The sequence below is a fragment of the Salvelinus namaycush genome, chromosome 28, assembly GCF_016432855.1.
Source record: "Salvelinus namaycush isolate Seneca chromosome 28, SaNama_1.0, whole genome shotgun sequence".
In the NCBI taxonomy this organism is placed as follows: Eukaryota; Metazoa; Chordata; class Actinopteri; order Salmoniformes; family Salmonidae; genus Salvelinus; species Salvelinus namaycush.
The window spans coordinates 2,943,783-2,971,489 of record NC_052334.1 but is presented as its reverse complement, the minus strand read 5'-3'; the positions used below and the strand labels follow the sequence as shown (position 1 = coordinate 2,971,489).

General features: G+C 42.1%; 3 protein-coding genes across 3 annotated transcripts; 2 read left to right on the top strand and 1 right to left on the bottom strand.

Annotated features, from left to right (window-relative positions):
• Window positions 1–5,434: 5,434 nt before the first annotated feature.
• On the bottom strand, window positions 5,435–15,296 carry alkbh1 (alkB homolog 1, histone H2A dioxygenase). Its single transcript, XM_038967427.1, has 6 exons — window positions 15,168–15,296; window positions 13,406–13,514; window positions 12,132–12,294; window positions 11,730–11,820; window positions 6,749–6,942; window positions 5,435–6,069 (listed from the first exon to the last, which is right to left on the bottom strand). The coding sequence occupies exons 1-6, from the start codon at window positions 15,294–15,296 to the stop codon at window positions 5,607–5,609; spliced, it is 1,149 nt and encodes a 382-aa protein (XP_038823355.1). The 3' UTR covers window positions 5,435–5,606.
• Window positions 15,297–15,475: 179 nt separating this feature from the next.
• Window positions 15,476–18,418, top strand: LOC120023391 (SRA stem-loop interacting RNA binding protein). Its single transcript, XM_038967398.1, has 4 exons — window positions 15,476–15,582; window positions 16,039–16,097; window positions 16,600–16,707; window positions 17,938–18,418. Exons 1-4 carry the CDS (start codon window positions 15,516–15,518, stop codon window positions 18,007–18,009), a joined length of 306 nt encoding a protein of 101 aa, XP_038823326.1. The 5' UTR covers window positions 15,476–15,515; the 3' UTR covers window positions 18,010–18,418.
• Window positions 18,419–18,896: 478 nt separating this feature from the next.
• LOC120023496 lies at window positions 18,897–21,334 on the top strand. The gene is made up of 4 exons (XM_038967523.1): window positions 18,897–18,929; window positions 19,119–19,621; window positions 19,721–20,506; window positions 20,652–21,334. Exons 2-4 carry the CDS (start codon window positions 19,135–19,137, stop codon window positions 21,041–21,043), a joined length of 1,665 nt encoding a protein of 554 aa, XP_038823451.1. The 5' UTR covers window positions 18,897–18,929; window positions 19,119–19,134; the 3' UTR covers window positions 21,044–21,334.
• Window positions 21,335–27,707: the final 6,373 nt, after the last annotated feature.

Sequence of the window (27,707 nt, the reverse complement as noted above, 5' to 3'; positions counted from 1 at the left end):
CTGTTGCACTGCAGCGCGTTGCATCTACCTGTGAGTTGATTACTGTTGATTTTGCACGAACCACAGGCTTCATTCAGAGGTGGGATGACACCATTAGCACAGCAGGATGCTGGTCAAGTCACTTGCTGTATGCACTACACATATAAAAGCCTGCTGGAATTACCAGGGCTTTAGCTGAGCATATAACTTTTAGAGAAAGATTATCTGACAGAAGACAAACAACAACTGAAATATATATCCACAAGCTATCTTGATTAGTTTCCCAATGCAGGGATCATCGGATTAGAATAGATAAAATACCTAACCTTGATCAATTAAACAACCAATGTAAACTTTTTACTAAACCATGATGGGTATGTAAACTTTTAACTAAACCATGATGGGTAGTAGTAATGTGTTAGTAAGACATGTTTCACTACATATGACTAATTTATGACATCAAAGCGCTTTGATGACATAATTTTCCTAGCCGTGCCTGCAGCTAGGCCTAGCTACATCAGAAAGCCAATAACACCTGGTCATGTGATAACGCATGGGAAAACACACAGCGTTTTTCTCTACACCTAACCTGCTACCAATTACAGCTGTGCCCTGGAACCATTTCACAGACCCCTCTCTGGAACACTCAGCAAATAGTTACCATGGGAGTCGGTGTAATTGAAGGATAAAAAATGACAGGCTGCTTAAAGATGAGAGAAAGAGAGAGGACAGAAGAGAGGGAGAGAGGAATAGAAAAAGAGAGGGACAGAGAGGCACAGTGCCAGCACTCTCCAGCTCTCGCTCACAAAAGGAGATTATGTTAAATGTAAACAAAAGTAGTTTCACTCCTCTGTTCCCCCTTGGGCGAACTCACTGGGAAGGAGAACTCAACGGTCACAGTGTGGAGGACAGGAGACTAGGAACCAATTTACCCCTGGTTCTGAATCTCTTCTACAGGCCAGAAAACAAAATGGACGCCAGTTTCCTTCAGCTTTCACCCTCTGAATAACCAAGCAAGTCAAACACAGGGTGGTAGCTTTCTGGTTTAGGTCCAGGGTGGCAGCTTTCTGGTTTTCATGACCATGTGACCTGGTAGTTCTATTCTATAACAAGGCTACAGGCTATAACTAGGGCCTGGAGTCCTTCCTGGTCAGGTCAAAACTCATGACCGGCCATAAGCTAATACAAGGAGAAGGAAACATTGTTTTCAATTAGCGTTAAAGGCCATACAGTACGTACACTATGAAACTGCTACCCACTTCATGCATGACTTCATGCCAGATATCATGAGTGACTTCATGAGTGACTTCACGCCAGACATCACGCCTGACTTCACGCCTCACTTCATACCTCCATGCTGGCGGACCACCAGTAGGCTAGTGGAGGGTAAACATACCTTTTAGAATTGACCACTACAGTACATCACTGCTGACCACACATGGTCATCAGGATAATAGGCCCATATAATAATATGGTCGCTCTACCATAGACCAGACCTTTTCCTGATCAGATCACATTTAAAAACTCCTGACCTATTTCACAATAGATGACCTCAAAACACAAAGCCTGTTTGTTTGTCTGTCAGTCAAGAGCAAAGCTAGCCGTTAGCCAAAGCAGTCTGAAAACAGCACAGCTAGCCGTTAGCCAAAGCAGTCTGAAAACAGCACAGCTAGCCGTTAGCCAAAGCAGTCTGAAAACAGCACAGCTAGCCGTTAGCCAAAGCAGTCTGAAAACAGCACAGCTAGCCGTTAGCCAAAGCAGTCTGAAAACAGCACAGCTAGCAGCGCTCCATCGTGACCATGGTAACGGGGGCAGGCCGGCCAATTAAAAACAAAGCAAGAGTGAAATGGCATAATTGGGTCTAATGAAGTCATGGAGAGGCCTTGCTGCTACAACGCTCCTAGCCAAGCCCGCCATCACCTTAACAACCAACGGCAGCTGGTGCTCTCCTCCAGAACATCAGGGGGGGGAGAGGGAGAGAGAGAGAGAGAGAGAGAGAGAGAGAGAGAGAGAGAGAGAGAGAGAGAGAGAGAGAGAGAGAGAGAGAGAGAGGGGCAGAGAGAGAGAGAGGCAGAGGCAGAGAGAGAGAGAGAGGGGCAGAGAGAGAGAGAGGCAGAGGCAGAGGCAGAGGCAGAGAGAGAGAGAGAGAGAGAGAGAGAGAGAGAGAGAGAGAGAGAGAGAGAGAGAGAGAGAGAGAGAGAGAGAGAGAGAGAGAGAGAGAGAGAGAGAGAGAGAGAGAGAGAGAGAGAGAGAGAGAGAGAGAGAGAGAGAGAGAGAGAGAGAGAGAGAGAGAGAGAGAGAGAGACTTCCACAAAGCTGTGAACGATCTGAGAGACAAGGCAAGAAGGGCCTCCTTCTACGCCATCAAAAGGAACATACAATTTGACATCCCAATTAGGATCTGGCTAAAAATACATGAATCTAAAACAGAACCCATTGCCCTTTAAACAATCAAATCAAATGTTATTTGTCACATACACATGGTTAGCAGCTGTTAATGCGAGTGTAGCCAAATGCTTGTGCTTCTAGTTCCGACAGTGCAGTAATATGTAACAAGTAATCTAACAATTCCACAACGACTATCTAATACACACAAATCTAAAGGGATGGAATAAGAATATTTCCATATAAATATATGGATGAGCGTTAGCCGAGCGGCATAGGTAAGATGCAATAGATGGTACAAGATACATATGAGATGAGTAATGTAAGATATGTAAAACATTATTAAAATGGCATTGTTTAAAGTGACTAGTGAGTCTCTATGTAGGTAGTAGCCTCTCTGAGTTAGTGATTGCTGTTTAGCAGTCTGATGGCTTTGAGATAGAAGATGTTTTTCAGTCTCTCGGTCCCAGCTTTGATACACCTGTACTGACCTCGCCTTCTGGTTTGTAGCGGGGTGAACAGGCAGCGGCTCGGCTGGTTGTTGTCCTTGATGATCTTTTTGTCCTTCCTGTGACATTGGGTGCTGTAGGTGTCCTAGAGGGCAGGTAGTTTGCCCCCGGTGATGTGTTGTGCAGACCTCACCACCCTCTGGAGAGCCCTGTGATTGTGGGCGGTGCAGTTGCCATACATGGTTGTGATACAGCCCGACAGGATGCTCTCAATTGTGCACCTGTAAAAGTTTGTCAGGGTTTTAGAACTCAAGTTTGAGTTCGAGTTGATGTAGTACTTTGGATATTAAAACATACATAGGTCCAGAGACATGCTTTTAGAGAGGTAGGACATTTAGGTTTCTGCATTATGAAGCATTTACATGACACTACAACATTCTATGGCAGCCATGTTGGCTCCCCATTAGCATGACACTACAACATTCTATGGCAGCCATGTTGGCACCCCATTTACATGACACTACAACATTCTATGGCAGCCATGTTGGCTCCCAATTTACATGACACTACAACATTCTATGGCAGCCATGTTGGCTCTCCATTTACATGACACTACAACATTCTGAGGCAGCCATGTTGGCTCCTCATTGACATAAAATGGGGAATATTTTAATCATGCTATGAAACTGAATGTCTAGAACAATATTCAACATTCTAAAAGTTAGTCCAACTCTCTATGGTTCTGCATAGGCATATTTATACTGCATACTTTTGGAATTCCGTGTTCTTATAAATAAAGTAATATATAAACTGTCTGTATTATATAATACATGTACAAAACCACTTTAGATCCCCTTGATGACAAAGCGATCCTGTAATATCTGTCCATGTCATGATGACCTAACGTCCCACACTGGACAATAACGGTTTTCTGGATCCTCTTCTACAAGTCTCAGCTCTCCCCCAGTTCACTCATCATTAGCAGAAGGCGATAATGATTCGTTTCATCTTACCGTCCAAAGGCATTGTATGCAGCCGGCTATACACTCGTCTCCCATACACGGGAAAAAAAGAGAAAATATGTATGCTTTCTTTACGAAACGCCATTTTCCACCACCATGCTAGTGGCTAATAGCTAGGAATGCTAGTCCCTGATGTTACGTATTGCGTTCAGCCAATCAGGTTGCAGCAGTCTGTTGTTTACCCTTGGCTGAACGAGGGCCACAACATCAGGGAGTTAACATTAGCCACTTTAGCATGGTGGTGGAAAATGGTGTTTCACAAAAAACAGACACATATATTTTCCACGTTTTTTTTTTTTTACGCCTTCTCGCCATTAAATCGAGTTGAGGAAATTGACGTCTTTGCAGCCTGAATGGAGAATTTTTTTATGTACGAACCGGTCCGCAGGGTATACAAATGTATCGCCGGCTGCGTACAATGCCTTTGGACGGTAAGATGAAACAACTGATTATCGCCATCTGCCGGCCTTCGGGCGAACTCGTCATGTGATATGGGTCAAATGCAGTTCACTTCACTGCTCATTCCAACATTACTTTCTCCATAAATGGACCATGAAGGAAAGACAATTTTTTCCTATTTTGCAGTAACTAACAAACATCACAACCCATTTATAAAAACAGCTTCTTTGTTTGCTGTAATTAATGTAGTGAAACTCTGAACTCAACTATAGTTGACTAATAATCACTGCTATAGTATAAACTGTTGGTTTTACAGAAGAACAGACAAAAGATCTCACCATGAAAACCAATTTATTCTCCCTCTATCAGGTTTCTCTGAACCCTTTAAGAAACGCATTCTCAATAGGAGGCAATTAATCCAGTGTTATTCTCCAGTGATGCGTTTCTCAAGGGGCAGAACAAGTGTAAAGAACTTCACGTGGCTTCACTGTTTCATGACTTCAAACACGTAGAGAGAAAACAATACCCTTTTATAGAAGGAATAACTTTTAATAGGTTTCCAATGAGGAGAGGGATGTTTATGGTCTGTCTGTGTCGATGCTATTTTCACTCTCTTTTTCCAGGGCCCAGTTTTTCTAAATCTTTTAATCTGGATCAGAACGATCAGGATTCTGTAATCGCCTTTTTTTGGATTCCAGCATCAGATTGATGCTGGATGTTTTTGATCCGGTTTAAGAAACTAATCAGAAAGGATCATTCTGATCAAGATAATATCAAGATCACAGAATCTGGGTTGTGGTTTCAGTGCTCTGAACCGTCCTACACCTTGGCAGCTGACCTCACATAACTCCACTATGACGTCAGTCTGCATACAGTATGTAACAGCTGACCTCACCTAACTCCACTATGACGTCAGTCTGCATACAGTATGTAACAGCTGACCTCACCTAACTCCACTATGACGTCAGTCTGCATACAGTATGTAACAGCTGACCTCACCTAACTCCACTATGACGTCAGTCTGCATACAGTATGTAACAGCTGACCTCACGTAACTCCACTATGACGTCAGTCTGCATACAGTATGTAACAGCTGACCTCACCTAACTCCACTATGACGTCAGTCTGCATACAGTATGTAACAGCTGACCTCACCTAACTCACTTGGTGTAAAATGAAGGAGTCCACAATATCTTTAAATACAATGTCGCATTTATTACAACATCACCATGTGAAATTATCCAGAAATAAATATTCATCATAAGACGTAACGCTGTACAGTAGAACTCTAATTATAACTGTCTTCTGGTACTCCTCTTTGACCTGTTAACATTGAACAGTCCATACATAGAACCTCTATTGGTGTGGTGTCTCATGAGTCACTCCTCCTCCTCTTCAGTCCCACATTCTCTCCATCCTGGTTGTCATGGTACCCATCCGTGTGTCCCGCGTCTATTCGTTTGTCTGTCGTGTCCATGGCGGGGAAGACCTGGCCAGACCCAAGCACCTGTCTGATGGTCATATTCACCCTGGAGGTCTGGATGTACCTGGAGCACACCGCCCAGTCCTCCTCTGATACCGGCTGGATCAGGGTGGCCTCTCCCTGGGTATGGTCCTGTGCGAGTCCCTGGTCTGACCCTGGGCCTAGGCCCTCCTCCTCTAGAGAGGGGTGTAAGGGGTCTCCCTTGGGGGCGGGGACAACGCGAGGCACAGCGTGGTAGAGGAGGCGGCTGTGTCCTGACATTACCATGACGTCACCGCTGTGCATGTACATGGCGGTGGGCGGGTCTTCCCTCTGAGTTCCACCAAGCAGGAAGACGGCGGATTGGCCAAAACTGACGTCAATCAAAAAAGGGAGGAAGACACATATGAGGATAACAACAACGACAAGACAAACAGGAAATGGTCAATAGCGCCTTCACATTCAGAGTAACACATTCATAGAGTATTACCAAAGAGTGTCAGGTTGTAATTTAGGATGAATTGAGACAATATTCAATGAGTGAGTTTGATTAAGCTGCCCCGGGTTATGGATAAGGGAGTTTGATTAAGCTGCCCCGGGTTATGGATAAGGGAGTTTGATTAAGCTGCCCCGGGTTATGGCCGTCACGTGTTCAGGCGAAGCCGGTGTGGGAGGTGTGCCCTGCTCAAATGGAACAGTAATCTGTGCCGCTCGGTCGTATTGTCAACAACGCAGCATGGTACATCTCTTTCCCCCAAAAATCTGTTTGAATTTTCAAACTGGTTTTCTTAGGGAAGGCAGATAAAGCATTTAAAAAAAAATCAAACGCAATCACTGTTGCATGTGAACACACAGAATCCTACTCATCACTCCATGTGCTTAACCTACGTCAGTTTTGTTTTGAGCCGACTTCGCCATTGGTCAGAACGGGGCACCCAGCTCACACCCGGAAGCCATTCAGGTTCCAAATCGAATGCAATCAACACTAACCCGGTTCACCCACTGAAAGCCGTGGTTGGTGGGTTGGTACAACAAGCCCCTCCTCCACTCACCTGAATGACAGGAGGGGTCTAGTGTGGTCCAGCTCTGATTCGTCTACGTGGATCCCGAGTGACGAATCGGTGCGGTAGTAGTTGAGGATTCCAGCTTCTGCGTTGAACCCAGGAAATCGGCAGGCTGCGGCCACATGGCGGGATATAGAGTGGAGATCTGATGGGAACGGAGTGTAGTGATCTGCTGAGTATGTCTGCAACAGAAAGAAGAGAAGAAAAAAAAATAACTAAAACAATGTATTCATTCATTTCCATTTCAGGGACGAAGCATAACATCCATGTTGCACAAGCCTTTTAGTGGGAGATAGGGAGATCAATTTTCTCTTAAGTCAGCCAGCAAGCCAGTCAGTCAGCAAGCCAGTCAGTCAGCAAGCCAGAAAGCCAGTCAGTCAGCAAACCAGTCAGTCAGCTAGCCAGTCAGCCAGTCAGTCAGCAAGCCAGTCAGTCAGTCAGCAAGCCAGTCAGTCAGCAAGCCAGTCAGTCAGCAAGCCAGTCAGTCAGTCAGCAGGCCAGTCAGTCAGTCAGTCAGTCAGAAAGCCAGTCAGCCAGCCAGCCAGTCAGCCAGCCAGCAAGTCAGCCAGCAAGCCAGTCAGCCAGCAAGTCAGCCAGCAAGCCAATCAGCCATGTCGGCCAGTCAGTCAGCAAGCCAGTCAGTCAGCAAGCCAGTCAGTCAGCAAGCCAGTCAGTCAGTCAGCAAGCCAGTCAGTCAGCAAGCCAGTCAGTCAGCAAGCCAGTCAGTCAGTCAGTCAGTATGGGGGGGGGCATTATTTCCATCGATAAATAAACTCTCTGCATCTCTTCCTGGTTAGTGTTGGGGGCATACACTCAGCCACACATGTGCAATCACAGGATAATCACTGTGCTGCTGTCCTCTAAACACACAGATTAGCTGGGGGGGGGGGGGGGGGGGGCGGGGGCTGAATAAAAACAGACCCCTGCTTAAAATGCAGCGATTGTTGTCAGACATTTGGCAGTGTCAGAGCCAGGATGGGAGCTAATGAATCCGGTGTAAAACTCCTGACTGATTTAAACGGGACAGACGACTAAACACGTTGGATGTCATTAGCATATAAACGAGACAGGCAGGCGCCTGCACAATTACAGATGACCTGACCTGAAAGGAGTACACCAGGATAATATGATCCAAATACCCCTGTGATCTCACACACCCACACACACCTCCAATATTTAAACACAGAGAACACTACTATGTACATACAGTATTCATATCCTGTTTGAAGCGATGACTGTTCATCTATCGTTGTAACATAACGGAGACTCGTGGTGTGGTGGATGGAGGACATGTTTAGGATCTTTAACAAACCTAACTGGTGCACTGAATCATGCACAGAATGCTGTGATATCACATTGCCTCACTAGTGATGTCATTGTCAGATAAATAAATGTCTCAACGATACCATGTTATGTACGATCTACTCTCAATAGAAGGCTCTGCTCTCACTTTTGTGTTTTATGATCTGTACAGATGTTATAACTAATAGAAATATGAGGTTGACAGAGTCATATAAACTCCTCCCACTGTCAACTGCAAACCGCGACTCAGCAAACTTAACATGTGTAAATATTTGTATGAACATAACAAGATTCAACAACTGAGACAAAAAATGAACAAGTTCCACGGACATGTGACTAACAGAAATTGAATAATGTGTCCCTGAACAAAGGGGTGGTCAAAATCAAAGTAACAGTCAGTATCTGGTGTGGCCACCAGCTGCATTAAGTACTGCAGTGCATCTCCTCCTCATGGACTGCACCAGATTTGCCAGTTCTTGCTGTCAGATGTTACGCCACTCTTCCACCAAGGCACCTGCAAGTTCCTGGACATTTCTGTGGGGGGTGGGCCCTAGCCCTCACCCTCCGATCCAACACGTCCCAGATGTGCTCAATGGGATTGAGATCCGGGCTCTTCGATGGCCATGGCAGAACACTAGCATTCATGTCTTGTAGGAAATCACGCATAGAACAAACAGTATGGCAGCTGGCATTGTCATGCTGGAGGGTCATGTCAGGATGAGCCTGCAGGAAGGCTACCACATGAGAGAGGAGGATGTCTTCCCTGTAATGCACAGCGTTGAGATTGCAGGCAATGACTACAAGCTCAGTCCGATGATGCTGTGACACACCGCCCCAGACTATGACGGACCCTCCACCTTCAAATCGATACCGCTCCAGAGTACAGGCCTCGGTGTAACGCTCATTCCTTCAATGATAAATGCTAATCCGACCATCACCCCTGGTGAGACAAAACCGTGACTCATCAGTGAAGAGCACTTTTTGCCAGTCCTGTCTGGTCCAGCGACGGTGGGTTTGTGCCCATAGGCGACGTTGTTGCCGGTGATGTCTGGTGAGGACCTGCCTTACAACAGGCCTACAAGCCCTCAGTCCAGCCTCTCTCAGCCTATTGTGGACAGTCTGAGCACTGATGGAGGGATTGTGCGTTCCTGGTGTAACTCGGGCAGTTGTTGTTGCCATCCTGTACCTGTCCCGCAGGTGTGATGTTCGGATGTACCGCTCCTGTGCAGGTGTTGTCACACGTGGTCTGCCACTGCGAGGACGATCAGCTGTCCGTCCTGTCTCCCTGTAGCGCCGTCTTAGGCGTCTCACAGTACGAACATTGCAATTTATTGCCCTGGCCACATCTGCAGTCCTCATGCCTCCTTGCAGCATGCCTAAGGCACATTCACACAGATTAGCAGGGACCCTGGGCATCTTTCTTTTGGTGTTTTTAAGAGTCAGTAGGAAGGCCTCTTTAGTGCCCTAAGTTTTTAAACCTGTGACCTTAATTGCCTACCGTCTGTAAGATTAGTGTCTTAGGGACCGTTCCACAGGTGCATGTTCATTAATGGTTTATGGTTCATTGAACAAGCACGGGAAACAGTGTTTAAACCCTTTACAATGAAGATCTGTGAAGTTATTAGGATTTTTATGAATTATCTTTGAAAGACATGTTTCTTTTTTTGCTGAGTTTATTTTAGATTGACATGTTTGACAAGAAGTGTAATTCCTTCCTGACATAGTGGACTGACATGAATTTCAGTTGAAAAATGTTTTCCTTCCACTGTAGGAGATTTGGGAACTCTTATATAGAGATACAAAGCATGTAGAGGTCTGTAATTTTTATCATAGGTACACTTCAATAAAATGCAAATTAATTACTTAAAAATCATACAATGTGACTTTCTGGATTTTTGTTTTAGATTCCGTCTCTCACAGTTGAAGTGTACCTATGATAAAAATTACAGACCTCTACATGCTTTGTAAGTAGGAAAACCTGCAAAATCGGCAGTGTTTCAAATACTTGTTCTCCCCACAGTACATACATACACACACTTTATATAAAGTAGAAAAGAGACCGGTACAGATGAAGGGAAGGAAACACGGACACCTAAAACCATTGAGAAGCACCCATAGAGAGTGGGTTTGGTCGACCGGGTTAGGCGTCATTGTAAATAAGAATTTGTTCATAGCTGACTTGCCTAGTTAAATAAAGGTGACGTTATCTTTTTTAATTTTTTAAAGAGAGCGACAGCTCTACTAAGACCATTGAGATGCACCCATAGAGAGAGCTTTACCTAGACCAGGGGTATTCAACTCTTACACTATGAGGTCTGGAGTCTGCTGTTTTCCTGTTCTACCTGATAACTAATTGCACCCACCTGGTGTCTCAGGTCTAAATCAGTCCCTGATTAGAGGGGAACAATGAGAGAAAACAATGCAGCGGAACTTCGAGTTTGAAGCACCTAGACCATTGAGATGCACACAGAGACAGAGAGAGACACAGTTCTACTAGGACCATTGAGATGCACACAGAGAGAGACACACTTCTACTAAGACCATTGAGATGCACACAGAGACAGAGAGAGACACAGTTCTACTAGGACCATTGAGATGCACACAGAGAGAGACACACTTCTACTAAGACCATTGAGATGCACACAGAGACAGAGAGAGACACAGTTCTACTAAGACCTTTGAGATGCACCGATAGTACATGTGAATAGCAACGTGTATGCCCCCGCTCACCTGAGGACCTGTCTGGATCAGCCATCTCTTTCCTGTGTTTGCAAAATATACTCGTCACTTAAATCTCGCTAGATTGATTACTTGCTTTCATTTTACTCCTGCGACTCTTTCATACTCTTCTTGCTTGTGCCTGTAGTTTTTTCCCCTCTCCCGTTAACATTACGACCGCGGACATGTTTGTAATGACCTGTAAAAACACCCAGGTAATGGCTGAAATGGGCTCAATGGAATACGGTACGTTATATCTATAAGAACGCTAAAGCTTCGTCGGGGATTAAACGCATCGTCTCGACACTTACATCACAAGAAAGATACGTTTATTTTGATGCGTGTTCATTTTTTGTGGAATTATTTAAGTGACCAATGATTTCAAGTCTGTGTGTAGACAGCAGCCTCTCTGTGTTAGTGACGGCTGTTTAACAGTCTGATAGACTGAAAAACAGCTTCTCGGTCCCAGCTTTGATGCACCTGTACTGACCTCATGAAATGGATGCACATAACTTTATTTGTTTTATCACAAAATAATTTAAAAAAAAACCTGATACCATAAGAAAATGTATATGAGTGCATTCTAAGATTTTCTGTTGTTGAAATGTTACAATAAATTGAATATCTGAATTCCCACCAGAATCCCTGAACTCAACTCATTGTCTGTGCCAGTAAAACGTTTGATGTGCTAGAATTCAGTTCATATCTGGTGGATTTAAACACATCTAAACATTTGGAGTGTCATCATCCATTGCCCAACTGTTGCATTTATTAGATTTTTTTTAAAAACCTTTTAACAATTTATATGACCGTTGAGAGCTAGAGAGAGAGAGATATAGCTCTACATAAAACCATTAAGATGCACCCATAGTGAGAGAGATACAGAGAGCTCTACATAAAACCATTAAGATGCACCCATAGTGAGAGAGACAGACAGAGTGAGCTCTACCTTGGTGTCCCAGTTGTAGTGGTAGCCCAGGGTCACCCAGCGAAGCTTCTCCAGCAGTGTCTTGGGCTCCCTGACCCTCGAACCTGTCTTCCTGTGGGGGAAATCACACCAGGCTCAGACATCGGCTAAGGGCTAAAAGGAATGCTACCCATTCAAGTCAATTGATTACATAGACATCCTACCCCTTTCACATGTATCAAACTTTACATTTAAACCTTCAAGTCTGAGAAAGAGAGAATTATCAAATATAGTCTTTTGACTGAATTGGGTCTCTCGGCAAAATCTAACGTGGAAGTTCCATTCTGATAAATTATTCACTTTTCACTCAAATAATAATGGGAAATAGACACACAGCACTCCAGCCGTATGTCCGCTGGTGCTGAAAGTAGTTAGTCTATTTACCGGAGGGTTTCCGCACTCCTCCCCCAGATGTCTTGTGTTTCCGTGGGAGCCATGTGCATGTCCAGGTTACACACGTTGGGTTTCTGTGGGTAGGTCTTCAGACACTGTCTCACCCAGTGCTGCTGGGAGCCTGGCAGGAACAGGTTGGATATAAAGATGAACCCTGGAGGGGAGGGGAGTGGGGGGGGGACACAGGGATTACTACATTCAATACAACTTTGATCCCCTCAAGGGCCAGGAAGGTACATTAACAACAGATTAGGGGGCTGTCAAGACTAGTGGTGTACTGGAGGTCAAACATCACGAGCATTTACCTAGCCTGACACGCCCATCCACATGGCTCTGGACAAACGCCACGTCCACTAGTGTTTTTTTCTGCACAATGAGTCTGGATTTCCTTTCCTCCCCACCGTTTTGTAGAACGCGAACACATTTTGACCGTTCTGATTGGTCCCAGAAACCGATGGGTTGGGCCAAACCCGGCCTACACGAATCATGAAATCACGTAATTGGCTTTGATACTCTGATAGTTTAGAGACGATCCAATTACTATACATTTGTTTTGTACAACGTCGCTCATTTTGACATCAGCGCAAACAACTTCTAGGATGGCAGTGTCAGACAATGTATGGAGCGATCGATAGAGCAGCGAAATTAAATTCAGGATAAGTTGGCAGGGCAAGTATTTACCCACCTTTTGTGGAAAAATGTATTTGAAAGTATAGGGAGCGTTACTTTACTCACTGCGAACGGCAATCAGCATTTAAACCCACATCTTTTACCACTATATCACTGGAGAAGACCAAGGTCTAGAGTAAAAAAAATATTAAAATAACATATATCTATTAAAAAGTAACATCTTACATACTGACTAGGGTTAGTTAAAGGGTAACATTTCTGCTATATGACAGCTTGACATATATATATATAAAAAAACTGTTAAAAGTACAGTGGAGGCTGGTGAAGGGAGGACGGCTCATACTAATGGCTGGAACAAAGTAAATGGAACGGCATCAAACAAATTGAAACCATGTTTTTTTAATGTATTTTACACCATTCCACCTATTCCTCTCCAGCCATTACCATGAGCTCGTCCTCCTTAATTAAGGTGCCACCAACCCCCTGTACTACATATCTGAATCAGTTCAGTCAGGAGTCAAGACTAATATTATTAGACAATTTGTTACCCATCATGGTCCTGGAGAGTTCAAATGATGTGCAGGATTATGTTACAGCTCAGCATTAAAAAAAACTCCACTAGCCTAATACCCTACCTGGATAACCGTGCAAGCCAAAGGCTCTCCAGTCTCTGATGGGGCAAAGGCCTGCCCTCGTGGCCTCCGCATCATTCACTGCAGCTGGGTTCAGTTCGGTGGGAAAGACCTGTGAATCACCATCACATCCTTTCATTAGCGCAATCACATCAACCAGAGTTCATAGTGGGCATACACACACACACACACACACATATATATAACCGTTCAAAAGTTTGTGGTCACTTAGAAATGTCCTTGTTTTTGAAAGAAAAGCACATTTTTTATCCATTAAAATAACATCAAATTGATCAGAAATACAGTGTAGACATTGTTAATGTTGTAAATGACTATTGTAGCTGGAAACGGCAGATTTTTTATGGAATATCTACATAGGCCCATTATCAGCAACCATCACTCCTGTGTTCCAATTGCACGTTGTGTTAGCTAATCCAAGTTTATCATTTTAAAAGGCTAATTGATCATTAGAAACCCTTTTTCAGCTGTGCTAGCATAACTTTTGTCCTGATTAAAGAAGCAATAAAACCGGCCTTCTTTAGACTAGTTGAGTATCTGGAACATAAGCATTTGTGGGTTCGATTACATGCTCAAAATGGCCAGAAACAAAGACCTTTCTTCTGAAACTCGTCAGTCTATTCTTGTTCTGAGAAATGAAGGCTATTCCATGTGAGAAATTGCCAAGAAACTGAAGATCTCGTACAACGCTGTGTACTACTCCCTTCACAGAACAGTGTGAACTAGTTAAATAAAAAGTTAAATAAAAAATAACTGGTTCTAACCAGATTAGAAAGAGGAGTGGGAGGCCCCGGTGCACAACTGAGCAAGAGGACAAGTACATTAGAGTGTCTAGTTTGAGAAACAGACGCCTCACAAGTCCTCAACTGGTAACTTCATTAAATAGTACCCGCAAAACACCAGTCTCAACGTCAACAGTGAAGAGGCGACTCTGGGATACGGATTAAGAGGTGGATGTTGATTAAGGCAGCACCTCTCTGATTCAGAGGGGTTGGGTTAAATGCTGAAGACACATTTCAGTTGAACGACTGACTAGGTATCCCCCTTTCTCTAATAAACGGCATTCTTTCCCGAGAAGTCGTAGTGTGAAGACCACACACACCATAGCTGACTCCAAGTTTACTTCAATATGATGGTTATATCAATATTTGCACTAAAAAAAGTTTACACTGACATATTTCGCATAATTTGTTTTACCGTCAAAAAAATATATACATTTGTCCCTAGTATTTTGTTTTGTCAACATTTGCAAAGTTTACCGACACATTTTCTGTTTCCATCAGACCTGTCATTACATTTTTTATCCGACTTGCATAAAAAGGTTGGATGGAGACTGGTTACTGACTGAAGCAGTTTGCAAAGTGAAAGATGATTACTCTGAAAATGACTGTTTCTTTCGTGGAAATTGAAAGACCCGTGATTGTGTTTTAGTTGTTTCTGAAAATCTGAATCTAATCGCAGTTGTTTTGCTGTTAGTTCTCTAATAAAACGAACAATAACAAATGGCGAGTGACACGCCCACGCAAAAGTGGTAAATGCACTGCAATTTATCCAAGAGTTGACTTCGTAACGACAGCACATTAATTCCCTTTCTAGATGTTAATTGTACATCAGAAGGAAATCTGGTAGTATTGTCGAACTAGCTAGCTAAAGTTAGTTAGCTACAGCCAGTAGTATTATACCAGGAAGTGTGTCTGTTTACACATCAATATTTAGTTGCTAGTTAGCTATATTTGGAAACGTTCACCTTCTCATGTGTCACCATTTTCGAGAAGTCAATGACATCCCTGAGATCTGGTGGAGGATTTCTTCGCTTGTAAAATTTAAACAATTTTCTAAATGCATCTTCTCCATGCTCCACCACGGAGGCCGCCATCTTTGTCATCACTAAAATGACCTTTCAACTCTAAAATAAATAAAAAATAAGCAAACCATTAAAATGCACAGCATGTTAAATATGTAAAGTAAAGCTTAGCTTTTAGTGATTTTAAGTCCATATTTGAAAAATTAACAGTCAAATAACACCGGTGTGTGTCAAGTCACGTGACTCGGGTCAAAGGTAGCTACTAGCTAGTTAGCTTTCCAAGGACGCAACATGGCATCGTCGTCTAAGAAGGTTTTTGAGGTGTTTGTGTCTAAAATACCATGGACCATTGCAAGCAGTAAGCATGCTTTTTAAAAATGTATATTGGAAACAAAATTTACTGTATGTTGGCAATTTTATGTTAGGCTATGAGCTTTTGTAGGCGTCTTTACATCATGCTGTGTGAGTGCTTTCTTGACATTGTTGCTAACCAAGCTCACTAGCTAACTATGTGTGGCTGCGTCTTTCAGCTAACCTTATTTTAACCAACCTTTCTGTCTCTTATTTGCATCAATGCTCATTTGACATTGTCGTTGTGCCGATTACTAAGTTATGAGGCTTATTGCAGCCTAATTAAATGGGTAATGTATGTCAATGAGATAGTTGGCATCAGTTAGCTAACTAAAACATCTTTGCCTGTGTGTATAGTCAAAGATTAAGACCACGTCCTCTCTAGTACAGTCATTTGCACTATAGCTAACTAGCTACAGTGGGAGAACATGCAGTATAACATATTGTCATCATTTTCTTTCAGAGGACATGAAGGAGTACTTTGGGCAGTTCGGGCAAGTCAAGAAATGCCTACTTCCTTTTGTAAGTACACCCGTAACAAATTGTTTAAGTGAGAACCCCAGCCCTCTATCACAATGTGTATCTTCATTTGACCTACAGGTAGCTGCCAAAAGTAAAGGAAACACACGAGTAAATACGCAATTGACATCCCATCAAGCAATGTATAAAAAAATGCCCAGTTGCCCATGATGTTGGCTAGAAGAAGAGATCGCAGTGACTTTGTGTGTGGCATGTGGTGTCAGTCACCAGATATCAATCCAATCCAGATTCTGGAGAGGCACCTGCGACAGTTTTCCACCATCCTCAACAAAACACAGAATTTCTCATGGAAGAATGGTGTCACATCCCTCCAATAGAGTTCCAGACACTTGTAGAATCTAGGCCAGTGGACATTGAAGCTATTCTGACTCCTGATGGCCCAATGCCCTATTAAGACACTTTAAGTTGGTGTTTCCTTTTATTCTGGCAGTTACCGGCATATCACAACCTCTATATTCACCTCACAATGTCTATCTTCTAACAGGACAAGGAGACAGGATTCCACAGAGGCTTCTGCTGGATCGGCTATACATCCGAGGAAGGCCTGCACAATGCTCTCCAGAAAGACCAACACATGCTGGAGGGAGCCACGGTATAGTTTGTTAGCTCATGTCATACCCTGAACTGGGGTGTGTTCACTAGGAACCAAACCAAATGGATATAAACAGAAGCAAATGGAATTAAACATGGAGGGACCGACCTGAGTTCCTACCAATAGAGTTTCTTCCAATAGAAATTTGTTTTCGTGGCAAAACGTATCCGTTTGAAGTAAACTGTTACCGTTGTAAAACATTTTGCAACTGTTTGCTACAGTCTTTGCCGAATGAAAACACCCCTGTTGTTGTTGACTGAAATGTGTTGACTGTTGTATTCTTAGTATGGAGTGTATGTTGATTTTTCTCCGTTCTAGTTTGAAAGCTAACGTCGGTCTCTAACGTCGGTCTCTAACGTCGGTCTCTAACGTCGGTCTCTAACGTCGGTCTCTAACGTCGGTCTCTAACGTCGGTCTCTAACGTCGGTCTCTAACGTCAGTGGTCTGAAGTCAAATACACCCCATCAGGCAGTGTGATAAAACACGGTGTGATATCACTCCCCTTAAGGGAGTTACCATGTCCTTAACCCCCTAGAGTTTATTTCCATGGTCCCATGGAAATCTAATTAGCATAACACAAATCATTCCGTTTTAAGGTAGTGAGACCTTGTTTCTTTTGTTGTTGCATCAGATGCATCTCAATCCCCCGATGTTGCACTTCCGCACCTGTGGTGAAAGAGCTAGAGCGGTGTTTGTCAGACCGTGAGACCCTGAAAAAATGAGTCTTCTCACACCTGTAGTGTCTGAAGTTTGGGCTACACACTAATATGACCCTTCTCTAGGACGCCCACAGGCCTCACAAGACTCATCTGAAGGTCCCCCGGTACCAGTTTGAAAAATGAATGGAAGTATATTTTTAGACAGTTTAGGGCCAAAAATAAGGGGTTAAATATTTTAAAAAATATATATATATATGAAAAAGATCCTGATTTCTTTTATCTTTCAGATATCGGATAGACAATTCAGAACAAACTTCTTTTAGATTTTCTTTTGGGACTATCTGTTCCATGTAGTGAGTCTGTTATTCAATGAGTTTGTATGGCTAATAGCAGTAAGTCCAAATGTACAATTTTCATTAAAAAAATAAATCAATCAATTAGCTAAATGATCCTTGGTATGATCTTCTTAAAACAATTCCCCAAAATTTTGTAGAACCCCCCCCCCCTGGCTTAGACTGTAGATGGTTTTAAACAAGCTAAAAATGTATTTCTCTCTTCCATCTCCTTTCAGCTTCAAGTTCAAAGAAACAGAAAAGTGTTTGCGGGACAGAAAACAAACAAAGAGGTGGTGGAGGGACGCTGAAGGGTGTGCGTTTGTACGATGTTTGTATATATGAGAGGGTGTATTAAATACCTTTAAACAGAACTGGGCCATTCAACATTCATTTTTGTTTTTTCATAGTATGACGTCTTCATATTTTATTGTAATTTGTTTAAAGAAAGAAACATGATTACTGTGTCTGTTTTGCATGTCGGCAAAATGGATGAAGGGAGAAGTGCGTTTCTTTTGGCACCCTTTCAGTAACTGCATATTAAGACAGATGAGATGATGATGATGGCAGGATATTGGATCTCTGTTATTGTGCTTCTCATGATTATTGATGGCTGCTTTACACAACCTCTGCATCTGTATTAATCTATGAGTAGGCTTATCACTTTTCTCAAAGTCAGGCATCACACTTCACATAATAAAATGACTGATTTACAACTTAGTTTCTCATTCCTTCCCTTTTTTTGTTGTGTCAGTACATTTCTTAGGTGTGGACTCGCGTCACATGACTTGGAATCGAGTCACAAATATGATTTGCAACTCGACATTGACTTTAACACCAATGACTCGTGACTTGACTTGGACTTGAGCCTCATGGCTCGACCTGACTTGATATCCTCCCCAAACCCAAATATATAAAAATTACGCTATTAAAAAGTGTGCAGCGCATCAACTCTTCATTTAACAGATTACAGTTTGAATCGGAAAGCAGCCAATCAAATTGTGCCAGCGGTGAAAAAATAGTGCGTAGCAGTGCAGACGAACGTCCAGCGGGTGAATTCAGATTGAGCCATTGGAAAGATGATACCCAAAATTATTATTTTCGGATATACAGACTACATTGTAGTCAACAAAAAACGGATTGCAACTTGCAAAACATGCGGGAAGAAAATTACAGATGGAGGCGCAACAACTTCCAACTTTGTTCGACATTTGAAGCTGCACAAAGAACGGTAAGTCGTGGCTAATATAGCCGACAGCTATATATAACTTTGCTAGTATAGCATGTAGGCTAACGTAACATTAAATCAATGAGCCTCCACACAGTCAGTCAGTGCGGGAACGTGATCATTGCACCCAAGATTGAGACCAGGCAAGATTGTGCTACTGCCCCGCTCAATTATCTTTTTATATGCTTACAGATTTGAACAATACCAGATGAACAAAAGTGCCACAAGTGAACCACAACAGTCTCCAATCTCACAGTTCATGGAGACCCGTGTAGGGAAGTACAGCATGAATCATCCACAGCAGAACGCAATCAACAATGCAATACTGTCCGACCTGGTTATCGATTGCAACTTGCCTCTGTCTATTGTGGAAAACAAGAGTTTTCGTCACTTCCTGTCAGTGGTTGACAGTAAGTACAGCCCAGTGTGTCGCAGAACATTGACATCAAAAGTAGAGAACCTTGCTACAAAGAGACGTTCAAAACTGAAAACTCAGTTGAGCAACACAGACCATGTTTCAGTCACAGTGGACATTTGGTCCGACCGAAAGATGAGGGGGTTCCTTGGTGTCACTGTGCACTGTATGGAGAAAGATGGAGAGAGATTACAGCTCAAGTCCAATCTCTTGGCTTGTGACCGCTTCAAAGGCCCACACATGGCCGAAAGAATCTGTGAGCAATTTGAGGCCATATGTGGTGAGTACAGCATTAAAGATAAATTGGACTATATCATTAGTGACAATGCTGCCAACATGAGAAAAGCATTCACTGTGTGCTTCCCCATTGAACAAGAAGATGAAGTACATGACGAAGATCACCTTGATGACCCAGAGCTCTGGAATGACCTAACCCCGGAAGACCAGCAAATAGTGGATGCTGCTATTGGAACAACAAAACAGCGCTTGCAGTGTTTTGCCCACACTCTCCAGCTGGTGGTGGGAGACGGCTTGAAAGAAACAAAAGTGATGACTCCTTCTCTTTCAAAGTTATCAAAAATCAGCTCACTGCTGCATACAAACACAACACTCAAAGAGGTGTTTGAGGCTGAATTTGGGGAAAGAGGGATCCCTGCTGCTGTCAACACAAGATGGAACTCAACACTGAGACAAGTGAAGGCAGTTATCCAATGTGACCATCGAAAGCTCAGTCATGTTCTTGAAAAGGCTGGGCACAAGGAGTTGTTGTTCACAGTACAGGAGTGGAATAAGTTGAAGGAGTTGGTGGACATCCTGAAGCCATTTGGAGAAGCAACAGATATGACACAGGGGGAGAAGATAGTCACAATCAGTTCTGTTGTTCCCTCCGTCCTGTCCCTGAATCACCACCTGGAGCAGCGGAAGCCTCAAGTCCATTTCCTGAGCGGCCTGGTCAGAAGTCTCCAGGCATCCCTGAACAAAAGATTTCTTGGAATCTTCATCAATGTGAAAATGGCCAGGAAACAAGATGGAATCACTGCCCCCTTTTCAGATCCAGTCTACCTCAAAGCAGCTGCCTTGGATCCGGCTTTTTCTCTGATGTGGGTGGAGCACCATGTGCTGGTCAAGGAGGAAGTCAAGGAGGAGGTGGCACAAAGAGTGAAAGGTAAATATTATTGAATTTAATGTAACTTTTTCTCATTTAATCCAATTGACTGCAACAATAATACTTTTTCAATTTAACCCACTACATCACCAATACTCTAATACCGGCCTTTTTGTTTCTGCTATGCTTTCACATGTTCTGCCAGAACTGATTCTGCAAGATGCTGCAGGGACTGAGCAAGCTGTGCCTCTTGTTGATGAGGAAGAGCGAGAGGACCATAGTCTTGGACAAGAAGAAGGGCTGTTTGCAGCATACTGTAAGAGGCAGAAGAAAGCTGTTGGGACCACTCCAGCACTACAGCTAAGTCACTACCTTGACATATGCGAAGGACAGAATGCCCTCTTGTTCTGGGCAATGAACAGGAAGGCTCTTCCTTCACTGTCCCGAGTGGCCATCAGGGTCTTGGCAGTGCCTGCCTCCAGTGCTCCGGTGGAACGTGTCTTCAGCCATGGTGGCATCATACTGCGGCCTCATCGTGCACAAATGACTGATAGACTTTTATCGAATTTGGTCTTTTGCAAATGCAATGCATCATAGGGTCCGGAGATAAGATAATTTTTTTTAACTGTTTATGCATTACACACACACACACACATAGCCTCCATGTTCAGGTTTTATCTCCCATCTTTGGGATCTGTATTTTTTTTTCTAGGACATTCAGGCCAGTGTTCAAACTGTAGGCCTACTTGAAGTTCAGTATCAGTTGTTTAGATGTACCTTTTAATAAATGATTGTAACTTTAGGATTGTTTTAGGTGTCGAGTATATCTGGAGAGAGAGAACACTAGAATATTTTGTTTTTGTCATATTGATGTCTGGCTCATGGCTACCCATGTATTTCAATGGAAATATAACGTTTATTTGGAAAGTAATAAATATATTTTTAAAAAGCATTCATAATTTGCATAAATGTAATATACTATTACTCGTTAAATATGAAATGGTATTACATTTGGTGAAGAGCACATTGACTTGTTTAGGACTTGACACTTGATGGTCTTGACTCGGACTTGCCTGTCTTGACTTGAGACTTGACTTGGGACTTGCCTGTCTTGACTTGAGACTTGGGACTTGCCTGTCTTGACTTGAGACTTACTTGTAAAACAATGACTTGGTCCCACCTCTGAACATTTCATAATAAACATGTAACATTTTATGACTGCTTGATATTGAAGTTAGGGCAATAGGTAATGTGTTTTATTTTCACACATTCCCCAGTTCTCTGTGCTAGGAAAAGGATCTTTGTCAAACTTTAAAGATTGACATAAATCCACCTTTCTCCTCTCTCGTCTGCTGCCATTATAGGTGTCTAATGGAGAAGGTATCATCTAACTCTTCTCTCCTGGAACTTCATTTATAAATGTTGTGATCGTACAAAATACAGTATATTCCAAAACATGCATGTTGCCATTTATAGAAATGTAACTTGGTGTGAGAATGTTCTTAGCTTCATGCGAATGCACAATTTGCTATGGTTGAAGTATTGCATTGTAAGCAGGCAGTAGCCTAGTATTTTGTGCAAATGGGTGATAAAACGGGTAAATATAACAAGATGCAATTATTTGCCCTTAACAAAGATTCATTTATTTTTTGCATCTTTGCTTTCTTAAAAATAGTGAGAAATATGCATACAATGACTGACAAAACATTAAGAACACCTTCCTAATATTGAGTTGCACTCCCTTTTCGTCTTCGAATAGCCTCAATTCGTCGGGGCGTGGACTCTACAAGGTGTCGAAAGCGTTCCACAGGGATGCTGGCCCATGTTGACTCCAATGCTTCCCACAGTTGTATCAAGTTCTACAGATGTCTTGAGTGTGATAAATCCAGAAGCGTTGCAGTTCTTGACACTCAAACCAGTGTGCCTGGCATCTAATATCATAACCCGTTAAAAGGCACTTAAATCTTTTGTCTTGCCCTTTGGTTGGCACACATCCACAATACATGTCTCAATTGTCTTGAGGTTAAAAAAAAATATATTCTTTAAGCTGTCACCCCTTCATATACACTGATTGAAGTGGATTTAACAATTGACATCAATAACCGTTCATAAGCTTTCACCTGGTCAGTCTGTCATAGAATGAGCATATTTTCTTAATGTTTTGTACAGTGAGTGTATAAATGCACACAAATATAATCACAAACACATCCTACCTGTCCTCTCACAGTTTGTGAGCAGTGTCTGGTGGACTCAGTACCAGGGATCTTCTGTCCACACAACAGAAACTTACCAGAAAAGTAAAAAAAAAAGTGTTGGAAATACAATAATCACACACGAAATGTTAATAGTTTGTTACATTTCCAGCGTATGTGTGTGTGGTAACCTGCAGAGCCCGGCCACTGCTGAGGGGTGTATTGTCCCTGGTTGTCACACTGCAGGGTGAAGTCTCCAATCGATTTAGGCCCCCGCAGCATCTCTAGCAATCTCACGGGTCTGGCGTCGCTCCATGCACACAGGTAACACACTGTACATACATTCTGGAAGCTTTGGGCTGTGCCAGAAAGCTTGGACTGCGCCATCCTATTCCTTATATACTGCACTACATTTGAGCATATGTGACTGTAGGTGGAGTGAAAGAGAGCTATGGGACTGTAGGTGGAGGTAAAGAGGTATGTGATTGTAGGTGGAGGTAAAGAGGTATGGGACTGTAGGTGGAGGTAAAGAGGTATGTGACTGTAGGTGGAGGTAAAGAGGTATGTGATTGTAGGTGGAGGTAAAGAGGTATGTGACTGTAGGTGGAGGTAAAGAGGTATGGGACTGTAGGTGGAAGTAAAGAGGTATGGGACTGTAGGTGGAGGTAAAGAGGTATGGGACTGTAGGTGGAGGTAAAGAGGTATGGGACTGTAGGTGGAGGGAAAGAGGTATGTGATTGTAGGTGGAGGTAAAGAGGTATGGGACTGTAGGTGGAGGTAAAGAGGTATGTGATTGTAGGTGGAGGTAAAGAGGTATGGGACTGTAGGTGGAGGTAAAGAGGTATGGGACTGCAGGTGGAGGTAAAGAGGTATGGGATTGTAGGTGGAGGTAAAGAGGTATGGGCTTGTAGGTGGAGGTAAAGAGGTATGGGATTGTAGGTGGAGGTAAAGAGGTATGTGACTGTAGGTGGAGGTAAAGAGGTATGTGATTGTAGGTGGAGGTAAAGAGGTATGGGACTGTAGGTGGAGGTAAAGAGGTATGGGACTGTAGGTGGAGGTAAAGAGGTATGGGACTGTAGGTGGAGGTAAAGAGGTATGGGACTAGGTGGAGGTAAAGAGGTATGGGACTGTAGGTGGAGTTAAAGAGGTATGGGACTGTAGGTGGAGGTAAAGAGGTATGGGACTGTAGGTGGAGGTAAAGAGGTATGGGACTGTAGGTGGAGTTAAAGAGGTATGTGATTGTAGGTGCGGGTAAGGATGACAGAGGCAGAGAATATTACCGTTAACAGGGAATTTATTCTTCCTTCACACAGTCATTTGGGGAAAAGGGGCTGGACGGAACCAAAGCAAAGAAAGTACAAGTTACAGCCCCCTCTCCTACCCACTACTTACCTATTCTTAATGCCACCTGGCGCGCTAACCAAAATACATGGGGTGGTCCGCCCAGGTCTTACCTAGTGTGCATAGACAGTGTACATACTACGGGTATATGTATGCCCGCCGGCCTCTTGCCTAAACACTCCCAAGGTGCCTTCCCCTTCCCCCCTGGGAACAAAAACAGAATAATTACTCACTTAAAGTGAACAATTTCAATCATCACAAACACAGTCCTTTTGGCATACACATACCTCAGCAGGACCAGCTACAAAATACTTTACAAAACCTGTCTCTGAGCAACAACCAACACAGCACATCCAAGAAGCTCTCCTAACAAAGGAGCTGCAGGAGTCGGTAATTGCAGACAGCTGTATCCCCTAACGAGAGGGAGGGGTCAGAGCTCCACTCGTCGATGGGGCCGACCAATCAGCTGCTTCGAATCCTGAAAGCCATTTCCTGAAACATACAAACCCAAAACAGAAACTGGGGAACTTAACAGACAACAAGGAAAGAGATCAATTGACCTCATTTGGATTTCTTGGTTAAATAAATGTTAAATAAATAAAACACAGTTTCATGTGCACAAGCACAGTGAAATTACTTTCTTCCAAAGTTAACAATGTAGTAATCAATATTCATGTTGACCCTAAAAATAACAGAACAAACAGAACAAAAACACAAAAAATAAGAAGGGCATAAGAAAGTAAAAAGCTATATACAGGGTCAGTTAATACCATACTATATACAGGGTCAGTTAATACCATACTATATACAGGGTCAGTTAATACCATACTATATACAGGGTCAGTTAATACCATACTATATACAGGGTCAGTTAATACCATACTATATACAGAGTCAGTTAATACTATACTATATACAGGGTCAGTTCAATACCATACTATATACAGGGTCAGTTAATACCATACTATATACAGGGTCAGTTAATACCATACTATATACAGGGTCAGTTAATACCATACTATATACAGGGTCAGTTAATACCATACTATATACAGAGTCAGTTAATACTATACTATATACAGGGTCAGTTCAATACCATACTATATACAGGGTCAGTTAATACCATACTATATACAGGGTCAGTTCAATACCATACTATATACAGGGTCAGTTAATACCATACTATATACAGGGTCAGTTAATACCATACTATTAACAGGGTCAGTTAATACCATACTATATACAGGGTCAGTTAATACCATACTATATACAGGGTCAGTTAATACCATACTATATACAGGGTCAGTTAATACCATACTATATACAGGGTCAGTTAATACCATACTATATACAGGGTCAGTTAATACCATACTATATACAGGGTCAGTTAATACCATACTATATACAGGGTCAGTTCAATACCATACTATATACAGGGTCAGTTAATACCATACTATATACAGGGTCAGTTCAATACCATACTATATACAGGGTCAGTTAATACCATACTATATACAGGGTCAGTTCAATACCATACTATATACAGGGTCAGTTCAATACCATACTATATACAGGGTCAGTTAATACCATACTATATACAGGGTCAGTTAATACCATACTATATACAGGGTCAGTTAATACCATACTATATACAGGGTCAGATAATACCATACTATATACAGGGTCAGTTAATACCATACTATATACAGGGTCAGTTCAATACCATACTATATACAGGGTCAGTTAATACCATACTATATACAGGGTCAGTTAATACCATACTATATACAGGGTCAGTTAATACCATACTATATACAGGGTCAGTTATACCATACTATATACAGGGTCAGTTAATACCATACTTAATACAGGGTCAGTTAATACCATACTATATACAGGGTCAGTTAATACTATACTATATACAGGGTCAGTTCAATACCATACTATATACAGGGTCAGTTAATACCATACTATATACAGGGTCAGTTCAATACCATACTATATACAGGGTCAGTTAATACCATACTATATACAGGGTCAATTAATACCATACTATATACAGGGTCAGTTAATACCATACTATATACAGGGTCAGTTCAATACCATACTATATACAGGGTCAGTTAATACCATACTATATACAGGGTCAGTTAATACCATACTATTAACAGGGTCAGTTAATACCATACTATATACAGGGTCAGTTAATACCATACTATATACAGGGTCAGTTAATACCATACTATATACAGGGTCAGTTAATACCATACTATATACAGGGTCAGTTAATACCATACTATATACAGGGTCAGTTAATACCATACTATATACAGGGTCAGTTAATACCATACTATATACAGGGTCAGTTCAATACCATACTATATACAGGGTCAGTTAATACCATACTATATACAGGGTCAGTTCAATACCATACTATATACAGGGTCAGTTAATACCATACTATATACAGGGTCAGTTCAATACCATACTATATACAGGGTCAGTTCAATACCATACTATATACAGGGTCAGTTAATACCATACTATATACAGGGTCAGTTAATACCATACTATATACAGGGTCAGTTAATACCATACTATATACAGGGTCAGATAATACCATACTATATACAGGGTCAGTTAATACCATACTATATACAGGGTCAGTTCAATACCATACTATATACAGGGTCAGTTAATACATACTATATACAGGGTCAGTTAATACCATACTATATACAGGGTCAGTTAATACCATACTATATACAGGGTCAGTTATACCATACTATATACAGGGTCAGTTAATACCATACTATATACAGGGTCAGTTAATACCATACTATATACAGGGTCAGTTAATACCATACTATATACAGGGTCAGTTAATACCATACTATATACAGGGTCAGTTAATACCATACTATATACAGGGTCAGTTAATACCATACTATATACAGGGTCAGTTAATACCATATTATATACAGGGTCAGTTAATACCATACTATATACAGGGTCAGTTAATACCATACTATATACAGGGTCAGTTCAATACCATACTATATACAGGGTCAGTTCAATACCATACTATATACAGGGTCAGTTAATACCATACTATATACAGGGTCAGTTAATACCATACTATATACAGGGTCAGTTAATACCATACTATATACAGGGTCAGATAATACCATACTATATACAGGGTCAGTTAATACCATACTATATACAGGGTCAGTTCAATACCATACTATATACAGGGTCAGTTAATACCATACTATATACAGGGTCAGTTAATACCATACTATATACAGGGTCAGTTAATACCATACTATATACAGGGTCAGTTAATACCATACTATATACAGGGTCAGTTAATACCATACTATATACAGGGTCAGTTAATACCATACTATATACAGGGTCAGTTAATACCATACTATATACAGGGTCAGTTAATACCATACTATATACAGGGTCAGTTAATACCATACTATATACAGGGTCAGTTAATACCATACTATATACAGGGTCAGTTAATACCATACTATATACAGGGTCAGTTAATACCATAATATATACAGGGTCAGTTAATACCATACTATATACAGGGTCAGTTAATACCATACTATATACAGGGTCAGTTAATACCATACTATATACAGGGTCAGTTAATACCATACTATATACAGGGTCAGTTAATACCATACTATATACAGGGTCAGTTAATA

What these genes read in the sequence shown, in the direction of transcription:
- alkbh1 (XM_038967427.1), bottom strand. Translation starts at nt 15,296, where the DNA reads ATGGCGGCCTCCGTGGTGGAGCATGGAGAAGATGCATTTAGAAAATTG. An exon ending in AAATGGTGACACATGAGAAG is followed by an intron (nt 13,515 to 15,167) that starts GTGAACGTTTCC and finishes GGTGATTCACAG; the next exon opens with GTCTTTCCCACCGAACTGAA. An exon ending in ACTACAACTGGGACACCAAG is followed by an intron (nt 6,943 to 11,729) that starts GTAGAGCTCACT and finishes TTTCTGTTGCAG; the next exon opens with ACATACTCAGCAGATCACTA.
- LOC120023391 (XM_038967398.1), top strand. Translation starts at nt 15,516, where the DNA reads ATGGCATCGTCGTCTAAGAAGGTTTTTGAGGTGTTTGTGTCTAAAATA. An exon ending in ACCATGGACCATTGCAAGCA is followed by an intron (nt 15,583 to 16,038) that starts GTAAGCATGCTT and finishes ATTTTCTTTCAG; the next exon opens with AGGACATGAAGGAGTACTTT. An exon ending in ACATGCTGGAGGGAGCCACG is followed by an intron (nt 16,708 to 17,937) that starts GTATAGTTTGTT and finishes ATCTCCTTTCAG; the next exon opens with CTTCAAGTTCAAAGAAACAG.
- LOC120023496 (XM_038967523.1), top strand. Translation starts at nt 19,135, where the DNA reads ATGAACAAAAGTGCCACAAGTGAACCACAACAGTCTCCAATCTCACAG. An exon ending in GCAATTTGAGGCCATATGTG is followed by an intron (nt 19,622 to 19,720) that starts GTGAGTACAGCA and finishes TTGAACAAGAAG; the next exon opens with ATGAAGTACATGACGAAGAT. An exon ending in GGTGGCACAAAGAGTGAAAG is followed by an intron (nt 20,507 to 20,651) that starts GTAAATATTATT and finishes ATGTTCTGCCAG; the next exon opens with AACTGATTCTGCAAGATGCT.